General features: G+C 41.7%; 1 protein-coding gene and 1 long non-coding RNA gene across 9 annotated transcripts in view; one reads left to right on the top strand and one right to left on the bottom strand.

The window, feature by feature from the left end:
• The window catches only part of meis1b (Meis homeobox 1 b), a 598,746-nt gene that overhangs the window by 50,071 nt on the left and 521,353 nt on the right, over nt 1-27,322 (top strand). Inside the window, 4 exon segments of one of the 8 annotated variants that reach the window (NM_131893.2) lie at nt 7,341-7,417; nt 22,063-22,121; nt 23,011-23,100; nt 23,603-23,696. The exons of 1 other annotated variant lie outside the window; for it this stretch is intronic. In NM_131893.2, the coding sequence (NP_571968.1) occupies nt 7,341-7,417; nt 22,063-22,121; nt 23,011-23,100; nt 23,603-23,661 (285 nt within the window). In that variant the 3' untranslated portion in view covers nt 23,662-23,696. 8 annotated transcript variants of the gene reach the window in all.
• LOC141377105 (uncharacterized) overlaps nt 1-27,322 on the bottom strand; it is a 71,161-nt gene that overhangs the window by 39,903 nt on the left and 3,936 nt on the right. The window lies entirely within an intron of this gene.

Raw genomic sequence — 27,322 nt, 5'->3', positions numbered from 1 at the left:
GGAAGTTTACACTGATACGGATAGATCTGATTTGTATTCTGTCCCACAACCGTCCTTTAATTTTAGACTACATTCTGTGCTAAGCTGCCTCCAAACCAAGAGTGCCTATTCTCTACCCAGAAGCACTTGTGTTACACCCTCTTTCCCTAAGCCAACAAAAACATTTTTTTAACAGTGGATGGCTAATTAAAATGCTGGAAAGCAAATTAAATATCCTCTTTTATCAAAAGTAGAGATTAAAAAAATTGCTTCCAAGGGTGAAATTTCCCCAGCTTTAGCTTGTTGTAGTACAAGGATTTCTAAAAACACTGTGTGTGAATAATTCATGCACCGGCTTTGTGTTGACTTAACTCGCTACAAACTTAGTGGCATTCCCAATGAAGCATTCCCACTTTCTGTGAGCCAGCCAGTCACCAACTCCACCAGGGCGTTTAAAAACCCTGGCCTCCAGTTGTTTTCCAAATCTAAGATCTTTTCCCCCTCCTTTGTTGTTGTCTCATTGGTGAATCAATTGTAGGAAGAAATTGGGTTACAGAAGCTTTGCTCTTGACTGTTTGGTGCTCTCTGTCTCTCTCTCCTTAGCTTTCCATATGAAGCATGTTTTGTTTTTCCTTAATGAAGGACAAAACTTCATGTTTATGCCTCGTACACAAAAAGGAATGTGAAATGTTTTCTCAAAAATTTGAGGTCAAGACTTGCTGTGTTGTCTTGAGAAATAACACCTTTTTACCCTGACAGTAAATCCACTGCAATCAGACACAAATGTGTTTTCTGAAGTAATCTTATTTTAAATTTAAAAAATATCATTATCTAATTATTACTAATTATACTCATGGATAGTGTTTTGTTGCTCACAATTATGGTATCTTACTAACTCTTATCGGTATTATTTAACGCCTCATATGCAAGGTTTAATTTATAGTACTTCTATCTTGACATTCCAGTCTGTTCATCAATGCAAACGTTAACTGGGTATTCATCTGACACAGATATATTATAGTATTTTAAAACTGCTAAAGTATGTGTGAATTGGAAAGTGAAAGTGGAGAGATTTAACCACCACCAGTAGAAAGGGGCATGGCCTATGGAAATCACCCATGGGCGACGCCCCCTCTCCCTGTGGAAAGAGCTGGAAAAAATCCTAGAGGAAACCCTGAAGTCTGCAGTGAAGCAGTAATTGTTCCTCTCCTGCCTATTTTACTGACAAAGACAAGTACATAATTGTCTGGTGAGACGATAATGCTCTTAGCCAAATATCATGGGTAATCCTTCCTCCCTCTGCCTGAGGTTTGGCTGGATGTTGTAGGTGGCCCTATCTGCAGAAGGCCTGAAGCTGAGGCTCTTCGGCAGTTAATGCTAGCAGAGCTTGTGTAGGTTGAGCGCTAAACTTCAGACCTAATCCTGTTTTCTTATGGGCCACAGAAAGAGCAGTGGACACAGCCCACATATGCTATGGCTGTTTCTGAGATGGGATGTTGAAATGATACTCAGCAGACACCTTGGCCAAAATGGCCCCTGGATCAAGCCTCGGGCATTCCTCAGGGGCAGCTTGGCTTCCATGGGGATTAGCCACGAGGAATATGGAAGTTATGCTGCAGTTTGAGACCTATCTGAAATGAGCCCTCGAATACTTACCTTTGAAAGCACCCACTGACCTTAGTTGCCCTTGCAACATATTTAGCATTAGACATCACACTTCTCAGGGAGATGGGCACTTAGTGGAGGCATTATTATATGGAGCCACAAGGATTAATTCTGTGATGCACCATGTTCAGCACACACTTATTTTATTAAGTTAATCATGTGTGGAAAGCTTCTTTAATCCAAATCACACAGGCTAGAGAGAAATGTTCCTTTAAATAGAACATAACGATAATAACAGTAATGTGGGTAATGAAGGCAGCAGAGTGGGGGGAGAGGGTGGTTGTGGCTGATTGTAATTAACTGGTTAAATGGAACACAAAAAAAGATGTGTCCACAGCGATTGGGGGAGGATGTGTTCAGTATGTGGCCCTGGCCAACCCTGGGAGTCAATGGGTAAAGAAATACTGTTGGGATTCTGGCTTTTCTTTTTTGTGGGGGAAGCAAAATGATGAAGAAAACCCAGAGATGAAAGGAACTTCCAAAATAGTTCTCCCCTCACTGTGAACCAGAGGATCCTGTCTAAAGACCTGATAAGGAGCGCAGCTGGAGCTCATCCAGACCTCCTCCTCCCTGTTCTACATAGACACAACTCTCCGCACAAAGACATAAAGACCAAGAGTACACACCTCTCATGTTTCTGCTCTCATAGTCTGGGTTGTACCTCTCGGCTTTCAGGGTACAGTGCAGTAAATACTGGAATTCTACCCTCTCCCACGGAAAGGTCTCCTGACACAACTTGACTCCTCATATCTTGGCTGTATTCAAAACAGAATTCTCGGCCACCGCTCTGAATTGTGGGTAAGGAGAGTCGAGTCAACCGAGGGTTAGGGGGAAAGTCTGAGCTCTGTTTCAAACAGCAGTCTTCGGTTCAAACAGAGAGAGCGCAAGAGAATGGGAGAAACTGTTCACCTCTCTTATCTCACTGATAGGACATAGATGCTATGCTCTTCCCTACCATTCCCCGTCAGAGGGGTCCACAGAAGAAGACCGAGAGGGACTATTGTTGATTCACTGCTAGACACGCACACACATAGATAAGATACATGATGGAGAATTGAGAGCAGGGAGGACATTGCTGGCTTGGTATCCACCAGTGCAGAAAAGGCTGGAAATTCTGATGAAAGGAGTAGTATATTTGGACAAGACGTATCATTAAGATAGGCGAAGGGAAACAGGGAGGATGCGTTGAGATTTTCCATCTGTTCTTTAGGCAGTGTTATTACTTTCTCACTAAAGCATCACGAGACCCTGAGAAAACAATTCTCACCCAGTGTTGCTGCCAAGAGGATTAAAATACTTAGTCACTCTCTGACTATAATAAAATCTGTTGGTTTCTCTGAGTTAAACAAGAATCACAAAAGCACAGTTTTGACGCATAGAGATAATTAGGTGTTTGGAGACCTAGACAATAGAACAAGATTTCTAAACATATCCAACTCATGAGTTCATGAATGTACTGTTATTACTGAATGTATTATTATTTTCAATTACATCAGCAAGTATAGAAAGGATCTATGAGAAGATTGTTGCAGTCGACAAACACATTTAGGGTTGTCTTGAAGGAGGTGAGCTCTTAAATCTGAAATCTGCAAAAAGGATTTCCTGTTTGACAACAGGCATCAGAGCATGCTTCAAAAAATCTTACAGATGGATGGATGGAAGGACAAATTGACAGACAGACAGATCAGTAGACAGATAAATATGGAGAAACTGTTAGACGTCTACAAATATATGGACTTTGACTTACCGGAAGGTCTAAGCAAGCAAAAAAGCAAATCTGGCTCAAGTAACATAACTTCAGTCATATAACTTATGTCACCTTTTGTTATTGCGAATATACACTGAACAATTTACAAATCAACTAAAATAGGGCAGGGCCCAACTTAGAAGTATTTTTGTGTGAGCAGCTATTAATTAAATTGGAAAAAAAAAATTGTTCTTAGATACTACAAAAAATGGAAATAAATAGGGCCTTCTGCCCCATTCTTCTCAAATACAGGTGTGGCTACCATGAGGTCATTGTGACAACAAAGGTAAGGCACGTATGGTGGTGTGGGCGGAAGAGCTTGACCCAGTTGGCGTTTGTACAGGAATCCTGTTTGGGTACTTCTAAACGCTCACGGTCGAAGCCACCTGTCAATCACAGAACAGGTCTTTGTATGGGGTTTCCAGGATTTAATGAGAAGTTAGGATAGGATTAGGTTACATTTAAGTTGAGCTGAAACTTGACTGCTCGTTTTCTCCACCCCATTGTGCATTGTTGTAACATTTCGTTTCGTAAAGTTGTCTAACAAGTTGCCTTAGTTGGCAGCCCTCCTCCTACATCTTTTCTTAGAAATGATACTGTACAATATATTCGTCATTCTGGTTTAAATGTTTTTGTGATATTTAATGTATGAATTTTAGTGTTAATGACTACCGTACTTACCCTTTTCTTTACTTGTTTGAACACATAGTTTTAGACTTGTACAATGTAACTGAAAGACATTTCAAAGTATTGGTTACAAAAAAAACTTGTATGCAAATAGTCTAGCAAATGAGAATTTCTTCTTATCCAGTTCTTTATTAAAGTGCTGACCAGCCATCATACCAGACTTCTCGGCAATTGTTTCTCCATAAACACCATTTGTAAAGTTGAGCATGACTTACATTCCCATTGAGGTGATTTGGTGAACTACAGACTAGGGCAGGAATGAAATTAATCTATATTTGATTTAGACTGTTTTGCTTATCGTTGCCATTATATGTTTGATTCCCACAAGCCCTAGCTATCAATGATTATCACTGTGCAAATGACAGTGTGAGGCTGGAATGTTGTTTTCTCACATTTCCAGTCCAGGCCCTGGTTTCACACAAACCTCATCTGTGTGGTTTACAACGATGGACACCGAAAACATCCGATAAGGCAAAAAAAGGAGAATCTTAAAATCTGCTCTGAAATAGCTGGAGGCGACACTACAATTATAACTTTCTGCATGAAATTATCCACAGTTTGTTCCAATTACCTACAATTGGATCACATGAAAATGACAGAGCGACAGGAAAAGCTCACTTTCTCTGGCAGTACTAGTAAATAAACATGCATTCAGCGACATGAAAGACATTCCTATTTATTATTGCTTGAAAAAAGAGCAGACAACCCGTGGCGCCAACCATTTTTACATTTCTGTTTGTTCGTTTGGAAGCCTTGTTCTCATTATACCTCAAAAAGGATGAATCAGAATCACAATTGACAATATCTTACTTTGCAATGCAGTTAAGCAAAACCAAATTATTTTTAAGTGCTCTTTGCTTGCTGTAGATATGGCTCAAACATTTGTGTGTGTGTTTGTGTGTTCAGTATGTTTTGGTGTGAAGAGCCTGCTATAGTAAATAAGAAATGTATATTTACAGAGGGCATCTATCCTGTATAGCCAAACAGCCATAGCGCTTTATGAGGGGAATATCTCCATACCAGGGCGAAGCTGTGGCGCAGTAGGTAGTGCTGTTGCCTCACAGCAAGAAGGTCGCTGGTTTGAACCTCGGCTCAGTTGGCGTTTCTGTGAGGAGTTTGCATGTTCTCCCTGCCTTCGCGTGGGTTTCCTCCGGGTGCTCCGGTTTCCCCCACAGTCCAAAGACATGCGGTACAGGTGAATTGGGTAGACTAAATTGTCGGTAGTGTATGAGTGTGTGTGTGAATGTGTGTGTGGATGTTTCCCAGAGATGGGTTTCGGCATCTGCTGCGTAAAAACTTGCTAGATAAGTTGGCGGTTCATTCTGCTGTGGCGGCCCCGGATTAATAAAGGGACTAAGCCGACAAAAAAATGAATGAATGAATCTCCACACCACCACTAGTGTGCAGCATTTACATGGTTAATGTGATGGCAGCCACAGGACAGCAGTGCCAGTGCACTCATCATATTAGGGGAGTGGGCAGACAGTGATAGAGCCAATTTGGTGGATAGGGATGATTGGGAGGCTATGATGTGTAAAGGCCAATGAATGGAATTTAGCCAGGACACCGACGTTACACACCTGCTCTTTACAAGGGATTTGACCACAGAGAGTCAGGACCTCAGGTTTAATGTCTCAATCGAAAGACAGCGTTTACTGAAAGTATAGTGTCCCCTTCACTATAATCACTGGGGCATTAGGACTCACATAGACCACAGGTTGAGCACCCTCTGCTGGCTTCACTAACACTGAAGTACTGACCAGGCTCAGCACCACTTAGCTTCAGTGAGAAACCGATATTGGGCTACTGAGTGATATGGCTATACAGCAATCCATTATTACATTGGTAGATGTTCAACCTAAAGCCAGGTTAAAGCCTCCATCTTTGCTAACCTCTCACACATTGCACTAGGTTTATTAATGGGCACAGGGCCGGAGTAGGACTCCTTTTCAGCCCTGGAGTTTCAAGCCTTAGACCGGCCAACCTATATATTCTGTGCTAAATTCTTTATAGATATCCAGTCCTTTGTAACGGTGGTCACACAAAAAATAAAATATGTACACCTACATAAGTAACCCAAACAATATTATATGTCGTAACACTAAAAATGAAAAAAAAAAATTACTCGGGTCAGATTCGATCTCAGGTCGACGGTGTCGTAACGCAACGTGCTGACCACTGGACCACAATGGCGTTGTCATGCCAGAGCATCTGGAATAAAAAAGTATTGCACTGTTTGCACAGGGCTGCGAGAAAATAAATAAAAAGAGCTGAGCTTTGGCAAAATAATGAAAAAAAGAGAGTAACGTAATGCTATTATAAACAAATATCAAATAAATCAAATAAACAAATAAATGAAAAAAGTGCGACTGCTGAGAGTGCAAGCAGCTAGGGACACCGGCCCTCGCGGAAAAAAAACGAACCGTCCAATCAGTCAATCTGGGCCTGAATGGGCTTATAGAAGGTCTGAATCTGTAAGCACACTGAGAAGTTCACTAAAACAGAAGGTGTCTAGATGCACTTCCTGTGATTACATAGCAAAATAAGATACTGGTGTTGCACAGAAATGGTAAAGGGTTCATAGCTATGCTTTGAGGGCAATGCAGTGTTCATCTCTTTCTCTCTCGCTAGGTATAATTGAATTGAAAAGATCTTTTCACAGTATACCTCCCATTGAGCCTTACGCCATCTTTTTTAAGAACAGCACATTGTTTACTTTGTCAAGCTCCATTCTAGCTAGTAATGCTAATATAAATATAAGAACTGGTTCATTACAGCATTTGTCCTTATTGTAAACATTTGGCTAATCATCTAGGAGCATCATCCTATGGCGGTTAAAATAGGAAGGGTATGTGTCAAGTTTGTGGTCTGTATTCCATACTAGGCTTTAGATATCCATTTTCTATCATGCATTCATGGCAGCAAGATGACTAGAATAAATTTCAGTGAGGTTGCACGGCACAGCACTCTAATTACTGTTTCTGTTCCCACACTTCACTTAACTTTATAATTGGCTTGCCTTTTTCGCTGCCATTAATTACACGATTTCATATTCCATTAATGACTCTAAGAAAGAGACACACCTCACTTTTTCACACTAATTAACAGCTGCTTTGCCACTTTTCCGCACAAACGTGTGAGCAACGTCTCCCTTCTGTACCTCAGACCTTTCTCCTAATAACAAATGTGCTCATTAATTGATTTATTTACAATATTTCTCATGTTGCTTCATATTGTTTTCTCTCTCTCTCTGTCTAATCAGCACCCCTACCCTTCAGAAGAACAGAAAAAGCAACTGGCACAAGACACCGGGCTCACTATACTACAAGTGAACAACTGGTAAGTCAATTGTACTTTTGTGTTTACATGCAATCAATAGCTTCGCCCCTGGCAAGCGGCTCCTAATGATTTGAATTAATACACTCTCCTCCCCCCCGCTTTTACTCGCCCCTCCCATCAGTCTCCCACTTATCGCCTCATCTCCCTTCAAATCAATTCACCCAAAGGGATATTGCCGCCAGGATTTTTCCGACATTTTTCTTTTTGTTCGCTCATTCAAATACGATTCCATGTGAGAGTAGCTAACCTTGTGCCTCTCTGAACTCTCTCTTCAAACCCTGTGTGCCCTGCACTGCTGTGATGCAGGACTCTTTATCTACACCTAACCTGCTATTATTTTCACAGTTTCCACCGTCGAAAGTCTGCAAAGTTTGACAGAGCCTTTGCTCGGGTGTGTTTGTTATCAGAGATGGCTATCAGCACATACTTACTGTTATTAGCCGTGTCTAATGAAGGGCCTGAGATAGGGAGTGGGGAGGTGAAACCGAACACAGGAGGGAACGTTTGATGTAAGAATACAAAGACCAACCTTTGCCACATATTTCTTCTCAAGAACTTTGCCAGGCCCTCACATGAATTTCTGGTCGCAAGCTCTCTCGCTTGTTCTCTAAGTATCAGGGATTGATATTGCTGAAGATCTGATTACATGCTCTAATCCATTTTGCCGAATAAACCGGTCTTGATGTAGGCGCTTCCAACAAGGCAAGGGTTGCTTGCCTTAAAAAAAAAAATGCATTCAGATGGCAAATCACAAATTATTAATTATTTCACTGAGGCAATCAGTAGCTTAATCATTCATAAATCATTCATAAAGCTACTTTTAATTAGAGGATGACAGTACAGACTAGATCCCTATATATAACCACATTCGGATAGTATGAGAAAACAAGACACGGTGGCACAGTGGCTAGTACTGTCGTCTCACAGCAAGAAGGTCGCTGGTTCGAGTCCCGGATGGGTCAGTTGGCATTTTTGTGTGTAGTTTGCATGTACTCCCCGTGTTCGCGTAGGTTTCCTCCATGTTTGTATGTGTGTTTCCCAGTACTGGATTGCAACTGGAAGGCCATCGGTTGTGTAAAACATATGCTGGATAAGTTGGCGGGTTCATTCTGCTGTAGCGACCCCTCATGAATAGGGACTAAAGGCTGATTTATACTATCTGCTTTGAGTGATCAGCATGACACACGGCCTGCCTAGCGTGTACTCGTGCATTTATACTTCTGCGCACTGTTTATTTTGCTCTGCAATAACACTTCCGAAGTGCTAGCTGGCCGTAGGTTTTTATGTTTCTCTGTGTCGAGTTTCTTTACAGTTTTGTTTTTTATGAATGTATTTAGCTAAAACTCGCTCATTCATTGGCGGGAACTGGCAGACGTGCAACAACTTTAATCATAAGGTAAACGCAAAACAAAAGTCTCCATCTGGAGCTCCTTCATGTGACTTGACACTTGTAAACAATTGCTCCATCAGTCTCGCGGCTCTAAGCCGACCAGTCATAGAGCTTGCACAACACATCATTGTGACGTGTAGTTCCAGTTTCGGCCACTGCGAGTGCTATGCAACCATGCGAAGGCTGTGCCGGACCATATGCCTGTGCTTGACACAGAAGTATAAATTGGCCTTAAGCCGAAGGAAAATAAATGAGTAAATGAATGAGAAAACAAGTATTAATACACCGAAAGTACTATTAGTGGTTGTCATCACAATAAGTTGGCTTGGTTTGAACAATTTCATGTCATTTCACTTTATTTGGTAGCCACAATTATTTTAGAAACTGACAGTTTTAATGGGCATAGTCACATTAAGTTAATGTGGATAAGTGGTACAAAATATAGTGTTATAATATTGTTTATTAATTATTATGCTGGATAAGTTGGTGCTTCATTCCACTGTGGTGACCACAGATGAATAAAGAGACTAAGCCGAAAAAGAAAATCAATCAGTGAATTAAATAGTTATACATTACCAGTGTATTCCAAATATTTCGATTTCCAATAGCAACCACTATTATCGTAAAACACTGTGCTGAACATAGTACGTTTAACATTCAATGGGTTACACCTCTGTACCCTGATTATGTAACATTATTATTCCATCAGGCTTCTCAAGCTTATTAACAAACCATCTCATGCTATGTACACCAGATGCTAGGAGAGCGAGAGAGATAGGAGACGTATTAAAGCCCATTACACAAAATGTAATTTCTGACAACATAATCCTTACCATTGTTCAGTTCGGTACCTTGGAGACAACCGGTGACTGAGAATGAGGATTAATTTACAAAAGTGGCCTATCAGGGGGACACAGGCTGACGGACACGAGGGAATCTTGTCGGGGTTATCAATTTCTGTGACCTCACAACAACCCATGGGAGATCAATCCTTTCAGCTATATTAGTTAGCAGAGAACGCACAGACAATTACTTCACACACTGTGTTCTGTACGTCCTGTACTACCCTGGCTGTAGGGACAGCGTTTGACATATGTTGGCTAAAACCTGTGTTTGAGAGAGAAGGAGCACCTGTCAGAGCAAGGGTGTAAGTGATGAGCTAAAGGTGGTCACTTTAAGCAGCATTAGCCACTAAACCCTGCACGCTGGGATCTTGCTGCCAGATTGTGTGCATCAGTGCGGATGTGTGTAAGGGCGCAGATGACGTGGAAAGTGTGTATGAAAACAGAGGGCGAGACAGACACTCAACACATTAGGGGTTGGAGAGTAGGATCTGTTGTTTCATAGACCCATGGTCGTGCTTGGAAGGATGCTCACCATTGGGTGTCTCCATGGCAACCCCTGGTGATGTTACCTCCTGACCTGCTGATTTTTAGAGGCAGTCTTCCCAGCTGTGATTCTATTTTTCAGACTACGCAATGCACAGAGTGAATATAGCTTCACTTAAAATATATGTCCACTCTTGCACAGATGCATATAGATTTCATTCAATTATCATTGAAGTCCATATCACAGCAAAACATCAAATAAAATCCTAATTAGTAGACTCGAGGGCAAACATGTGGAAGCATGACACCAAACAAACAACTACCAGATGGAGTTAAACAAGAGATAAACTGAAAACGATGGCTTCCTTAAGCCTTGCTTCCATAGACTTGTTAACACACATGTAGGTGTCCATTATTGATGAGGACTTGGAGAATCCACGAGCTGAAGATTAAATAAAAAATGCTAAAGGCCGTGCGGGGTGCGGATCACTCATGAATTATTGGCACTAACATAACGTGAGGGACTGCTGCAAATCTGGGTCCACATTTTAACAATCGACCCACGTGTTTGTGCGTAAAGTCAACAAGCATTGAGAGTATTTGAAGAAATCTGGACGATATGCAATAGATGTACACTTAGTCACACCCTTATGGACACCCTTACGCACACATGAGCACAGACGCATGCGCGCCCGCGGACACGCATGAGCTCACAGAGACAGCCTAAGACACAGTGAGCGAATGTGGCATTGAGGAGGAGATGTGGATTGACTGTGGGATCTATTTTTGGAGGGAGATGTCAGAGCTTTGAAAGCAATTATGTACAGATGCATAATAATGTGGAGGTACAGTCTGTTGTTCAACCGAATGCCAAACTTCAATGGGGGATTACGAAAAAGGAAAGATACAGAGAGAGAAAGTTTCACCCTTTGACGATAAGAGGAAGCATTCTCAGAACACTCCATAAAGATCAGTGATGTAAAATCAATGGGCGGGTCATCAGGTTTCACGTGTTGCCCGTTCTTCCCTTCCTGACGGAATTTAATAATCCCCTTTAAAGATGCTGTTTAAACCTTAGGGATGGATTGTTTTGTCAATAAGGCGGCTTTTATGAAAGTCTTAAAAGCATGGAGTGAAGTGTGGCGGGGCTACTTTAGAGAAGCAGCGTCCACACACCCTGGATCAGGTTTCTGCGCCTGAGAGAAAAAAAAAAGAGCGAGAGCAAAATAAAGAGAGAGAACTGGATGACTGGCATGCTTCACTTCTCTGACAGCCAAGCCCGCCCATGTCAAGAGAAGTTGAAACTTGTTCAAGAAAAGCTCTGGATGATTGCTCTCTGTGCTCTTCGTGTGTAGTATCTGGCATGGTTCTTTTAGCTTGGGGGAAAATGTGACCCCTGACCCAGTAGGTATCTCGGAGAGGTGATATGCAACATTTTTACACATACAAAAGCTAAATCACAAATGAGATCTTTGTGGTATCTCAGTTGTTTCATGTGGACCACAATTAGATTTAAATGAAATGCAAACAGACTTGTTTGAGAACAAAGATTGCAGTATAGTAGATGCTCGCAATAATGTATGCCAAAACATTTTCTCATCAAGCTACATTTACGACATAGCCTCTTTGTGTTGCAATAGAAGATAATGTGTGTATTCAAAAAAAAATCAACCCAAGCTCATTCTGAAAACGTAGTCCCGCGGATGTTTCTGGAGACTGCGATTTATGTAGCCAAAGGTACATATGGCTGCATTTAATTTTTTTTAAGCGAATGCTACGGTATGACACCGCTCCTTTTCTCGCTCGCCGACTGACCGCTTACCTCCGTGTCAAGAGCTTTTCCACAGCAACCAGTTTGTTTAGTTAGCTTGCCGTGTACGTAGGCGGAGTTGAGACGCAGAGAGGAGTTGACCATGATGACGACGACCAGGTTTGAGTCCAGGGAAGAGCGGTTCCAGAAATCAGGTAAGACAAAAACAGAATCCAAAAAATAAAGTGAACGAGTGAATAACAGGGTGAGAATGTGGTGAAATCCGAAAGCGTGGTAAACATCAGACGAGGGCTTTTCTTTTTTTTGGACAGCTTTTATAAATCGTTGCTTGGGTTTAGGGAAGTAAGCGGGTGGGCGGGTCAATCAGTAAAACTGTTTGGGTTTAGGGAAGGAGGAGGAGGATGGGTCGGCCGATTGGTCAGTCGCACAGTCAATCATTTAGTCATTCAGTCAGACAGATGGTCACTCGACAGTGGCCTCCGGTGGGTTTTCATAAGAACAGCGTAGGCGCAAACGGTGAAAAATAGCACAAAACAGTGAAAAAGTGCACACAGCAGCCTCTCACGAATTCATGAAAACAAAAACTGAACAAATATGTACCTCCCGGGACGTATTTCGCGGTCTCCAGAAACATCCACGGGACTACTTTTTTAGAATGAGCCTGGGTTGAAAAAAATTCTGAGATTTTCTTCTGGGTTTTCGCAATGTTTGCCCATATGAAACAATTCCGAACTGTAAGTGATTTGTTCTAAGAAATTTCAAAGACAAATCAATACTTATAACTAGGGACTCCATTAGTCACCCAAGTGTAACATTTGAGCAATAAAATGTTCCATTATAAGTGTTTCAGGATCTATCTGCTGTACAGTGATTTCTTAAACTGAGCATTCTTGGGAATCTGAGAGTGTCACTGTGCATGCATATGTATAAATGTGAGTTGTGTAAGTGTGTGCGCAAACAAGAGCAGCCCAAAGGACGTGAGCAGGTCTGGGTGAGATGAGCCATAGCCCATGTCCCGGAGCGGCCTTCACACAGCCTTCCTGTCAAGGTGCTTTAGCATGAATATCCGTGGCCTTTCAACAAAATACCAACACACCCTGGGGTCAAACCGCCAAACAAAAGACATATTTACACCAGCGAGACACAGGCATGCGGCCCAAACTACACCCTCAAAATCCCCCTGCTACATCAGGCAAAGATGGAGACATAGTGAAGAGCTCAGCTCCATGAAGCTGGGTGGATATAAGGATTGTTTGCCTTTCTGCACAGTTGGGCTCAGTCTGTTCTCAAGTGTTTGCTAACAATTCTGCCATACTGGAATTTCAGCACTTGCTCAGACCTGATCTCTGTGTTGTGTCAACAGCAGACAAGTTGGAGTGGTTCTGTGTGCGTGCATGTGTGCGTTTAGTCATGTGTAGTCATTGGTAATGTGCGTTGGACTGCGTGTGCATATGTGTGCACGTGCAAGCGAGATGAGCTTCGTTAAAATAGCTTCTTTGTCTCAGAGAGAATGTGTCTCTATATGTGTGCATGGATGGCTCTTTGGCTGCAAGTTGTTGTAGGATATGTTTGTCTCTATACATGCATTCGCACAGAGTCTGTGAACCATACAAGGGTGCCCCCCTCCCCCCCCTCTTTTTCTCCCTCTGTCTTACATCATAACAGGCCCCAGGCACTGCCTGCATTTTTTCTTCTTTTCTGTACTTTTTATCATCTCTTTTGTGGCGGAATATGAACATGACAGACGGAGGGTGGATCGGCACTAGAGCATATTGGTTATGTTTATAAATCTAGGAACAGATTGGACCGCTGATTAGCGAGCCGACCACTGATTAGCTAATGAGCTTTTAGCATTACAGTGATTGCAAGGTCATGCTGAACTTCACCCCTCCAACAACAACCACAAAAAATAAGCATGATAGAACCAGCAATGCATCTATATGTTTAAGGTATTATGAATAAACTAAAACAATATATTAGCCATATTACTTTCTTTTAGAATGCTAAGAGTGACATCTTAGAAATTAGCTTCACCAAATGAAACTGCTGTCATGTTTAGACAAGCAGAACATTTGTCTTACTTTCTGATTTAGATTTTTAAACATCTTAACATATTTCTTGTAATACCTTACATTGCCTAATACATATCATGCTACATTAATTAAACAGTACCATGATACTGTATATATCAGAATACTTGATCTGAAACAAGTATGATGATACCACAGGTTTTTTGTAATTGAAGTGACAAAACCTGTCAGATAACAAATCAAATCTTAAGCTTCCATTTATGGTCTCTAATGGTTATTCAAATTAGCATATCATTAGTTATTACTGACCTTATTCTTCAATGCAGAAGTATAATTTAGTTGCTAAAACTTCTGATTTAGTTGCCTATGGGAGAAATGACTGGAAATAATAAACGGGAGAAGACACAGAAACATCAACTGAGTCGAGATTCGAACCAGCAACCTTCTTGCTGTGAGGCGACAGCACTACCAACTGCTTCTACCACACTACCACTGCTTCGCCCACAAAAGTAGAATAATATAATAAGAAAATATGAGTTTGCAACATCAAGCAGCGCAACTAGCTGTTTTTAATGAATGGAAGTGAATGAGACCATAAAGGCTGATTTATACTTCTGCGTCAAATGCCGGCGTATGCTACGGCGCTGACGCATAGCCCTTCGTTGTGGCCATCGGCGTCGCTGACGTGCACCTCTCAAAAAATGTAACTACACGTCGCAACAACGCGTAGCGCAAGCTCTGTGATTGGTCGGCTTGGTAGCGCTGATGAGTCTGGGCGGGACCGAGAGCCGCGCGAATGGTGTGAATGATTGTTTACAAGTGTGGAGTCCCGTGAAGGAGCTCCGGATGGAAAGTTTTGTTTTGTGTTTACCTCATAGTTAAAGTTGTTGCACGTCCGCCGGTTCCTGCCTCAAAATGAGCGAGTTTGAGCCACTTGTACATCCCGGAAGTGTTCAGGAAAAGCAAAACAGAAGCGAAGAAACTCGACACAGAGGAACATTTACACCTCACTGCCAACTAGCGTTTCGGAAGTGTTAATGCAGACCAACAGAGACAGCGCGCAGAAGTATAAATGCACAGCCACGCGCGTTGCATGCGCCGTGGGTTACGCCGGTCACTTGACGCAGAAGTATAAATCAGGCATTAGTCTCAAGCCATAAAGATTCAAATGGCTGTGCCCGTTCGTACGTAAAGAATAAGGTTAATACCATAAGTTTTTATACTTAGTACATGGTTGGTAATGTGTTAGATCTTGTGTTAGGTCTTGTATGTGTGTCAATAGAACTGGTGGTGCCAGCACGCAGTGCCCGGCAGAGACCGCTGCAGAGACAGCTAGGCGGAGGACCCATTAAACCTGCTGCCGTGATGTCATTTCCTTTCTAATGGGCCTTGTGTTGCCACACACGGCTGCCAGTTAACGTTGCAACACTGTACGGTTGTTTGTTTACATGTTTGCTCAGACAGAAAGGCAGTGCCCTCTGGCCTAGCGATTGCCTGCGGCATCAGGCTACGTGAAGAGCCCTCCGAGATAGACGACAGCATGGAATGGAAAGCGTTCCAATGTTGTGTTTGTGAAGTGGGCATGTGATGGTGCCCTCCCTCACTGATGTGTTATTGCTCTCTTTCTCTTGCTCTCTCTGGATTGGGTGGGGAATCAGAAGAGAGCAGGCAGGCCACTTTCATGCCAAGAATGACCTCATAGTCCCCGACTCCAGAGGAGTGGGGAACTGTCTCTGAAGCATATCCAGCACCTCGCAGCAGTTGCACAGCACTTTGTTTTTCTGTGGTTGTTTTAATGCCGCAACAGAGGTTGATCACTGCAATGGTCTGCCATTGCCTCAAGCTGGAGATTATTTTGGTCTGAAGTCTGCATGCATGTTTTTGGCTGTGTTGTTATTTTGCACAAGTGGCAGTGACCACTGCTGCACCCCTCTCTGTTTCTCACAGACTGGCTATATGTTTATAAAGTGTGTTCCTCGGCCCCCAGGCTGTGGCCCCACTCTTTAAAAGAGGCTTTAGAGGGGACTTCACAGCTCTGTTAATGGAAAGGTTTCGACTTTGTTTGGTGAGAGAGACTTGTGGGGGTGCACTGAGGTTGAGTTTGCTGAAGTAATAGCCAGCCTCTGTTGGAGGGGGGCTGATGCACCAGGGATTAGACCAGTCCCTACTTGAGACTTCCCTTTTATATCTCCTCTGTTTTCTTTGGGCAGGCACTTTTGCTCCGCTAGTGTGGCCAGGTAATCCCCGTCATCAAGAAAGTAAGGATTCTTTAGCCATGTACACATTGCAAAAAAAAACAAAAAAACACCTGCATAAAATTCAGAAAAATGTGTGAATCAGTGAAGAAACATACCAGATTTTTTTGTATTGCGTTGCACCAGAGATGAGCTGCCATTTTTTTAAAGAAAATCATAATACTGTATTTCCATTTAATTTGTCAAAGAACTGAGGAAAAGTGTGTCATCCACCTTTAAGGCCAGGACACACCGAGATGACGGTCGGCTGTTGGGCAGCATCAGTCCGGTTAGTTTGTTTGGTGAGTTTCATAGATCACCTGTCATTTGGTTGATGTTGGAGCGAGTTGGCCCGATCCAGCATGTACCCAGAAAGCATTTTTTGTTTGTAAAAGATGTCTAATAGACGTCTAAACATAGTCGTCTTAGCTAAAACAGGGCTAAATTTGGGCTTCCAGTGTAAACCTAATAGACGTCTAAGAATAGGCCAAAACTAGACCAGTCATCAAATAAACAGAAATTAATGACTACACATATAAAGTCTGTCTAATCTGTCTATTTGATGACTAGTCCTGGTTTTTTGCTTTTTCTCAGACGTCAATTAGATTTCCACTAACAGCCCAAGTTTAGCTTTGTTTTAGCCCAGCTGTCTATGTTTAGATGTCTATTAAACACAAAATTGTTTGCTGGGTAGAGTCAGCATCTACCGTCGGTGAAAGAGAGCGCTTGTATTGGTTATTTAGAAATAAATCAGGAACTTAGAACAAAAACCTGTAAACAAGTGACGAAATCAAACAAATTATTCAAGTCAAGAGCGAAAATAAAGAAGATTTTGCTGAATTTTTCAAATATTTGAAAAAATATGAATTATTAAATTATTAGACATAAAAGTGTTAAATGCTGCTTTGTTTATGGTTTGTATGTGCACATCATAACCTCCGGCTGCTCTTTGTGAAATGAGAAAACAGACTACTGTCCCCTGCAGGTGCAGAACCTGTGGCTGCTGTTCGTTTGATGTGTGCATGACCAACTTTTTGGTGCAATGTAGATTTTGTCAGCGCTAGATCTTTGGCATCAGCTTGGTGTCCCTACCTTTATTTGTGGCATGTACATGGCTGATGCTTAAGCCTGGTTTATATTTCTGAGTTGAGTGATCAACGTGACCCACGGCGCATGCAATGTGTGTTGCCGTGCATTTATACATCTGCATGCTGTTTGTGTTGCTCTGCAATAACACTTCCGAAATGCTAGCTGGCAGTGAGGTTTTTATGTTTCTCTGTGTCGAGTTTCTTCGCTGGTGTTTTGTTTTTTCTAAATACTTCATTAATGTATAAGTAACTCAACCTCGCTCATTTTGAGGTGGGAATCGGCAGACGTGCGACTTTATTCATAAGGTAAACACAAAACAAAACTTTCCATCTGGAGCTCCTTCATGGGACTCGACACTTGTAAACACTCACTCCAATGGGTTCGCGTGGCTCTCAGTCCGGCCCACACTTGTTAGCGCTACCAAGCCGACCAATCACAAAGCTTGCACTATGCATTGTTGCCACGTGTAGTTCTATTTTTTTAGAGAAGCGCGTCTGCGACGGCCACAGCAAGGGCTATGCAACTATGCGCAAGCTGCGCCGAAGCGTACACGTGCGCTTGATACAAAAATATAAATCAGAATTGATTCAGTTTTAGCAGAGTGGGGGCTTCTTATCAGATTCCACCATTGCATGCCATGTTCTAGGAGGGGGGAGTGTTATTAAGAATGTGAAAAAAGTGAGAAAGGCAGGAATATGCAGTGCGAGGGACAGATGAGGGGTGTGATGCGGCTGAATGGAATTGTCTGAGGTGAGAGATGCAAACGGGTGTTGGAAGTTTGTTCTGTATCTACACCCTGTTGGCCCTTGTCGGTCTCTAGCAACAGAAGATGTTAACACCACTCTGGGTCTAGGTTGCTGTGCACTGATTAAAAGGAGTGTGTAAATGTACGCATATGCATGTGTGTGTGCGAGAGCGGGTGGGTTGATGGGGGCAGGAGTGTAAATGGAATTTGTGTAGCAAACAGCTGGACTAGTTTATTTAAACACAAGCAGGCCATAGCGACTGACCCCAGTCTGACTCTTTGAGAGGAGGAGCCGAGATGGACTTTTATGACTTAGGTTGAGATGAGATGTTCGTATTAATGACATTTACCTTGAGGCATTCCAACTTGTGAAGTACTAATTGCTTAAGTAAATGGATCTCTAGAGCAGACACCAATAATAATTTTGGTTTCACCAGAAGGGTCTTGATGCATAATTAGGTAGTTGAATTATAGCAATGACAATCTAAGGGTGGGCACAGCTACTTTAAAAATGAAATTTGACAGTGTACAAGTTTAATATTATTATATGCACTAAAAATTACAACTACTCTATTGAAGCAATATCATTTTACTGTGCATCTATTTGTCAGTCTCTGATTCACGAATTACCCTGGCATATGTTTTATGTGGCAGATGCTTTTCCATCCACAACAATTTATAATTTTATTTCTAATTTAATTGAATTAGATTAATAATTATTTAATTCTAATTTAACCTAAATTAATTATTAGAAACTATTACCACCAAAACGGTGGGTCTTTTGAATGAATGAACACATAATCACAGAAATTGATTAACTATTAAGCAGTTTCCAACTTAAAAACAACTTAAAAAGTTGGTTTTGTAAAAAATAATAGCCATTTCATGAAATAATAAGCTTTTTAATTTTAGTATTTTTGGAAAAAGTGTTTTTTATTCGATCAAATCATTAAATATCACTTAGGAATATTACATTGTGTGATGCGTGTTCGCAATGAGTGTACAAATGAAAAAATCACTGCATTGTAATAAAGTACCTTGTCACTGAAAATGCTACAATGTTTTGAAAACAACTGAGCTAATCTGTAGTTTTTAGTTTTAGTCACCCCTTACTAAACTGATATAGGTGTCGTTACTTAATTTTAATCGATCATTATGCTGAACCCATAGCATCTTTTAGATGTTTTCTTTTAATGCATTTCATTTTTTTTTTGTGCTGGAGATTCCTGTAGAGCCATAGATGCAGATCTGAATCATCAGATCATTCTATTCCATTGGTATTACTGATATGCCTGTTTGTGGGTTTTTAATATACATGTAAATGTAGCTGAGTGTGTTGAAATGTGATTTCATGAGTGAATTTGGTCCTCCGTAGTCAAGCATGCACCCCCTCAAACAGTTTACATCTGAGAGAGAGGGAAACGAGCGAACGAAGGGGCATTTCTGAGAAAAACGGCATACTTCATATGCATTTAGATAGACATACTGAAATATAACCTTTTGTATCTTCAATCCGGATCTTTCCAGCAACACTTATTAAATTATTCCCTAATTGGTCACGCAACAAAGGCAGCTGATGAAAAAGACAATTTCTTGCTTTTAATTGGCCATTTCACGTGCCGTCCGTGCTACACCTGTGCGTTTGTAATGAGAGTGGGATATTAGCGAAGGCCCTGGCAGACCCGACAAAGATCAGATCAGCTGTCAGTGAAATCGGGAATGAGCAATAGTGCTCAAATGTGTTACGAAACCAACACTAACAGAATGAGAAGAACCTAGCGTCTATCAAAATCCATTTTAGCTCATAAACACTCTCATTTAAATCTTTTTTCCCTCATCCTTTTAGTGAGGCTCTGTATTTTTAACCTTTCCTTTTTTACCCTACTTTGGTGGTGCCACTAGTGGCATTTTGCTTTAAAATAACCCCCCATTGTCCCAAGCTGGGCTCAATAGTTGGCTTCATTGTGTGCCTATGGGAAGCAAAAACCGAACAGGCCATAAACGCAGTCCTATAGCAAGGAGAGGTCGCGCAAAGGTGAACTTTTACTCCTAATGGAGGCTCCAGCTTTAGCCTGGCCCGTATGGCTCTCTGCTCCTTTTGATTGCCTTCTTAACCGTCAGCGCCAGGGCGTCCGCCTGCCTCACAGAACAGAGCATGACCATTCTTTCTCTTTTTCCTCACACTCCTACCCCCCTTTCCTCAACCCCACCACCTCTCCATCCCCCTGCCTGGTATTGTGTAGCACTTGTCCTTTGTTCCAGCTTTTGCCGCATCTGGCCTTAGATATAAGGAAGAACGGGAGAGGAAGCTTAAGATACCTTTAAAAAAGAAAGAACGGGCATTTCCACAAAAAAAGGGAGCAGAAAAAAGGCAGAAAGAGAGCGAGGGAGGAAAATCCAAACAGCAGAGGTCAGCAGATAGACAACAGTGCCCCCCCTTTGACCCTAGCCTGAGATGAAGGCAGTAAAAGGAATGCCTAGTCTAAGACTCCCCCTGCTCTCCAGCCCACTGCTGGTGATAAAACTCCAGACATTCTCTCATTTGATGGTGCACTGCCATGTCAGTACATTCCTCCCCAATCTTTTTTTTTTTTTTTTTAGCCTTTAAGGTGATGTCGTTGAGTGATATTGGTGACATATATATAAAAGAAAAGTTTTGGTCTCTGGTAAAATGCAATGTATGCAAAAAAAAAAAAAAAAACTCCACAAAAGCCTTTACATTACAGTAATTTTACCATGGGGTAAAGATGATGAGTGCCTAAAAGTTACCTTGATGTAAAGGTAATGCCTAAAAGTTACCTTAATGCAAGGGTAAATTCAAAAAGAACTGTCTGGAGGGGCTTAACAACACTGTTCAATATTTATTTTGTTTCTTTTAATAGCAATCATAATTATTAAAATAATAATATATTATTTATAATAAAATTAATAATTATATTAATAATTTATCAGTAGTAATAAATAACAATCATGTTCTGACAATATTTTCCAAACTGTAGTGTGGCTGATATAATCCAGATTGAGAATTGTATTGAAAATAATCGGAATTGTCCATTTTAAAACTGAGAAGCATGAAGCTTAGCAGATGCCTCTGTGAACGTTTTTCGTCTCCAAGTTTTGCTCTCTCTTTATTCCCCCTTTTCTTGTTCTCTCCCTTCACCCCAAGCACACCTCCCTCACTTTTTCTCAGCCTGAAAAGAGGAGCAGAGCTATTGTTTCCTTAAAAGTCTACTAATTCCCCCCTCAAAGGATGAAATGGAAGTGTCCAACTGTGGTAACAGCAGGAGGACATAAATCAAGTTGGAACCTCTGAGCTTAGTCTCCTGGAGGTGACCAGGGTCACAGGGTCACTAGAGGGGATTTGGGCACAATAAGGCCAAAGCATTGCAGTGTATGGTGCAAGTAGGTCGGGGTCAGAAGCTATAGAGGCCAGATATGTTTTTATCCAAAATGGTATGCACAATATGCTGTGTATGCAGTTGTTTATTCAGCGAGGTAAAAAAAAAACCCTCATTTAAGTCACTGTTTCATTATTCTCCCTCTAGGGAGACGCAAGGAAAAAGAAAACATGACTTTTATTGGTGCTCTCAGACAATGCAACACTTTTTCTGTTAGCAAACATTTCCTAAACACATTAATTCCTGCGGTGCATATCAACTGTGTTACATCTGGCATCAGGATTTGAATCTTTCAGTGGTTTAAAATAATGTTCGTAAAAAAAGGAAAAGGAGTCTCTTAAACTGCACTGAGAAAAACACCACTTTCCTCAAAGTGCTTTTGAGCACTTTGCTTAGCAGGCGATATATATTAAGCCAGCGCAAGTTTGTACAAGTCATAATCTTTGTGAACATTTCTGTGTTATGGAACAACTCTCCTGACACTCCCACTGGAGCACTTGAGGATTAGAGCAAAAAAATCCCCCAATTACCCATCTGATTAGTTATCTGGGCTGATCTGGACAGCAGCAGGCTTGGACGTGACTGCATTTACACACAGCACAAACACCAAAAGTCACTTTTAAATCAAAAGTTGCATCTTTTTGTTTTGTTTTTTTACAGGTTCATTAACGCAAGAAGAAGAATAGTGCAGCCCATGATCGACCAATCCAACCGAGCAGGCAAGTCCCCCATAGTTTCTGTATTCAAGTCCCGCAGGCGAAAGCCCCCTGCAAGCTATGCACCCGGAGGCCCACCTGCCGGTAAATACTTAGCCCAGCCTGGATGTCAACAATGATTGACCACTAAAATCCATCCAATTAACCCAAAGCACTAATCATGCTGACTTGGGCGCTACATAACCCAATGACGAAGAGAAGCAAGCGAACATACGATGGGTTGTAGTATTGAAACAATAACTACAGCTGGATTCTTTTAATTTTTAAACTCATTATCCTACAAAGGCGGATAGTGGAGAACAATTTGATCAAGTAAAGATATGAATCTATTTTTTTCTCCTTTTTTGTGGCCATGTTTGTCTTCCAGCACAGTTTCTTTCAGCTAGTGAGCAGTGCCCCTGGTGCATGGCTTGTTGTGGACTGCTGTAAAGTTTATTACCTGTAATAGGGTTCAGGGGGCAGGGTTGCATTAGGGACTCAGTAAAGTTCAAAAGCATTCAGTGGGCTTGAGCTGTTGCTTTTGACCAAATAACCTCCCCAGCACACACACGCACAAATTCAACAGCTTGAACACACGGTAAGTCTATCTGAATTAGCTTGTATGGGGAAATAAAATAACACATATTTATATTATACAGTTTCACCGAGTGTCTAAAAATGTTTCCCGTGCCTATAGGATACAGGATTAGTTCTTTGATCCCAGTGCTTAAGCTTCATTGGGCATGTTCTGTCAAGTGTTGTATCTCTCACGAAACCCCAAGAAACTGTGCGAAATGCCCCAGTCTGCATGTATGTTAACAGATGATGTTTCTCCTGCTACTGAAACTTAATTAAAAACACTAATTGACCACTCTTCATTTCCCCCGCATTCCCTCACCATGCTTTCCTGCAGTAAGTCAAGGAGCTCCCTACAACCCAGATGGTCAACCCATGGGAGGCTTCGTGATGGACGGCCAGCAGCACATGGGAATCAGACCACCTGGTAAGACCTTGGCGTGTCTTCTCCTCTGACATCTCCCACCTTCCCACAACCCCCCAACTACATCCTTCTGAATTTTAGACTGAGAATCTTGGCTAGCACAGGTGTGGTCCAGTACATTACCCCCTCTTTTGTCCCTTTACAGTTTTTATTTTAGCTTTCAAATACCCATCTTTCTAGAATTTGCTGTGCATTCTGAATCTAAGCCTATTCTACCCTGTGCAACTGGTCACTGTTGCTAACCACTCATCCCCTCCTACCTCACAAGTTAAGCTGCAGGATTTGTCCAAAGCCAGGCTTCCTTCCAACCTTTAGCCTTTGAATGCATTATTTACTTGTTTGTTTACTTATGTTGACTTATTTGTACCATATGGTGTTTCTTCTCCTTTCTTTTAATAAATGGGGATTTGTGCTTTTGTTTCTTGAACTCCTGTCTCTGAGCCATGGTCTGTTTATTTTCTCATCTTTCGGCATCTTCTTCTTCGATTGTTTTCTCTCCTTCTAGGGCCTATGAGTGGGATGGGAATGAATATGGGCATGGAGGGACAGTGGCACTACATGTAACCTTCTAGTTAACCAATCGCAAAGCAATGGGGGAAGTAAGTACAAAAGCAGGGTAATTAACCATCCTTAAATTTTGTCATGTGTTTAGCAATTTATTTGATTTGCTTTAGCAAAAAAAAAAATGGGAGAAAATTGTCTTTTGAACTGAACAACACGCTGCTTTTTCCTGCTTATCAATACTAATATTTCCTGGTCCTGTGGGTGAAAAGCTTTGAGCAAGGTGTTTATGTGCTGTGTAATCCATGCCTCTTTTATTTCTGCACATTTCTGGCCATGTTACTAAACAGTGCATAGAGTCATATAGAAAGGGGAAAATAAGTGTGGGCGAGTGAGAGAGAGACCGACGAGAAGGAATAGCTGTGTGGGGAAGGAGGCAAATGGAGGGTGGGGGGATTGAGATTGGGGTTTTGGTCGGAGAAGGGGAGGGGTGTGTTACCATAGCAACAGACTGATTGGCAAAATGTAAGCAGTCTGCAGCAGTGCAAGGAGAGAAAAGTGCATGTCCCCAAAGTGTCATAAATCTGTCTCCCTACAGTTGATGCATGAGTTACATTTATACACCAACCTGCAAGGCAACGCACAAAGAATCGCTCTCTCGCCCCACAGCCAACACATAGCCACACATTTGAAAATTATGTCAGCCTTGCATGGAATTTTTAGGTGGAGCTGGTTTTATCGACCCTGACTTGGTCCACTATTTTCTTGTCTGTCTTTCCTAATAGGATTACTAATGGCAAAGGCAGGGAAGATGAAGAAGTGCAAAATGGAGGTGTGCACAGCAGGGTACACAGCTTAGTCCAGCCTAATTGACTATATCCAAATTAAATATGCCATCACAAGCGGTGTGACAAATGGATTTGACTTATTCGGTATACAAAAATAGCGATCATTAATGCAGCCAAGCACAGAATGCCTCTGTTGTCAAAGATACTCTCTCGACTTCACTGTCTTTAACCACGAGACACAGGATGATAACACAAGCTCTGTGCTGTAAAACGTCACGTCCCCGCTTTGTGTGCATGTCTAAACACTGAGAGTGTTTCCCGGTGTCCAAATGGCTGCTTACAGCAGCTGCTGTAGTTCCCAGAAGACACAAGAGAAACCTGCTTTAAACAGCCTCAATTTGCTTGCCGAATTCTGTAATTGGGCCGCGTGTGGAATCTTAGATGAGATGGGTTGAGGGGAAAAAGAGAGCAAGAGAGAGGGGGAAATGAGGAAGGAAAAAGAGGCAGAGTGTGACAGAAATATGTCGCCATGGTGAAGAAATGCCTGGTCTTTATGGCTTCATCACTGAAATTTCCTAGCTTGTCTAATTTGAATATTGTTACTATAGTTTCTAGGTCAATTAAATATAAGTGATGTGTTTTATACTTTGCGACCAATTAAATTAATAGGTTATTACAAAAAAAAAAACGTTATCTTATTTGATTAAGAGACCAAGGCTTCATTATATTTTATAAGCAATTTTCATTAGTTGAGGAATTCTCCTCAAGGCGAGATTAAGCAGTTATTTGCTGGGAAGTCCCAAGACTTGAAATTAAGGTGTTCCACGCAGTCACACTGCAACATTACTTAAAACCAAAGCCAATTAAACCTACTTAGCAAAGCGTTATGCTTTCTGCCCATGACGATTATAGAGCTTATAGCTCTCCGAAACAATACACCTGTCAGCGTGGATAAAGCCTAGCTACTCAAGCAGAAGAGGGTGAGCCTTTGATAAGCGAGGGAAAGACTGTTTTATGACCATTTTCCCCATACCGCTCTTTGTGTTTCTTCAACAAAATTAGCCAAGGGTGGCCAAAATTTTTTCATTTTAATTTCAAGACAATAGTGAATGCAGAGAGCATTAATTATGGGCATATGGACAAAAATGTTGCCCTCCCCGTCCATACTTGAACGCAGCTGGTATGCTTTGGTGAGCTGGAAGCTCTGCTGGAGACTCCTTTGTCCGAAATTTCATTCCTCCCATTCATTAAGCAGAAGTTTGTTAACCTTTTGCAGGGTCAAGGTACCCATTTTTCTGCTCTGAACTTTTACTTTTAAAGGGGGAAAGGGTCTTCAGGGATTTGCCTGCTGTATTGTGTATGTTAAACATCCCCTGTTGATTCGGTCCCATGGCACCTCTGAAAATAGACAGGCAAGGAACTCAATGTATTGATTGACTTATTAAGTGAAAAACCGCATTTGCAATGTGTGCCCTTTTCACATCCGAGCATTGCTTTTCTGATAGAGCGGATATTTTCCTACCTCGCCAAGCAGCGTTTTCAAGGATTGAAATCAAATAGAGCTGATGACCCCTCAAAAGCTTGGGTCAGGCCTTTTAGTAGTAAATAATTGCAGGGGCATACAGATTACAACTTCACATGCTAGTACAAAACAACAACCATTCTGAGGCTGAAGCCTGAAAACATATAACCAGAGCCACAACAAAAGGGCTTTTTATTTGTACCCCTTTGAACCTGAGCTTGATTTGTTGCTCTGTATTGCTGCTGTCACAGGGTTAGTGGCCTTTCTGCTCATGGCACGTGCACGCACCCAGGTGAGGCCTCTCAAGTGACGGCCTTTGTAAATTTTCACCTTTCGTCTTTAATTTAAGCACAATGGTGGCGTTTCTCTGAGGGGCTCTCAGAGCGAGCCACAGACCTTTGCTCATTGTGTTTAAAGTGAGATAAGTGAGGGGAGAACATAGAATAAAGGCATGGCTTATTCTACCTCATTTGTCATTGTTGTGGCTTCCTCTGGCATAAAGACTTGGCCCGTGCTTAGGACACAGCACAGCCTATTTTCACCTACCAGCCGTTTAGTGTTAGATTTCACATATGTATGTATTGGTGTTATTTGAAAATTAAAACCATTCCTAGAGTGTGATTAAAAGGTTAATAAAGAGTAGATGCATCCGTGTCTGTCCTCTAATAAATAAGGCCCCGTTTACACTAATGCGTTTTAGTTTGAAAACGCATAAGTTTTGCTACGGTTACGCCATCCGTCCACACTACGCCGGAGTTCTCGAGCGCCGAAAACGAAGCGTTTCGAAAACGCTGGAGAGGCCGTTTTCATTCTGAAACGCTGCTGCTCCGTCTCGGTGTGGATGAGCAAAAACGGAGACATCTGAAAACGGAGGCGGGGCCGCCGACATTCGCCTCTCTGATTGGGGCTTTTCCTCAATATTAAGTAGCCTAACACACACAGTTCAGTCCTGCATTCTCTCCTTGTAAGTTCAGACTTCGCAAGTTTGATCAAGGCTGCAGTCTCTTCTTCTCAGTTTGATATGGAAAACAGACTATACCGAGAACACGGGTAAATCTTCAAAGGGAACAGTGTACTTTATAGCTTCATTCACATCGCCCTGGCTACGTTGTTTCACTTTCTCAACAATAAAATATAAACATGATTTAAGGAACTGCCTATTTTTATTTTAATATTGGCAACTTAGACAGCAGAAATGTTGAGGCGTCGTGCTGCATATATGAGCGTCATCTTCACTGTGTGGATATTTATAACAAAACAGAGCCTATAACAACTGCCTCCTTTCAATTTCAGTGAAAATACGAAACACCCTCTCTTTTGCTGAATATCAGTTTTAATTATCGATAATGGCCATTATAAAAGTATAACATACAATAAGTTTATACATTATAGGAAATAAAGGCAAGCGATCAGT

This window comes from Danio rerio, chromosome 13 (assembly GCF_052040795.2).
Source record: "Danio rerio strain M-AB ecotype USA chromosome 13, GRCz13ab, whole genome shotgun sequence".
NCBI classification, from domain to species: Eukaryota; Metazoa; Chordata; class Actinopteri; order Cypriniformes; family Danionidae; genus Danio; species Danio rerio.
Note: the sequence above shows the minus strand (reverse complement) of the source record. Positions and strands in the feature narration are given on the sequence as shown.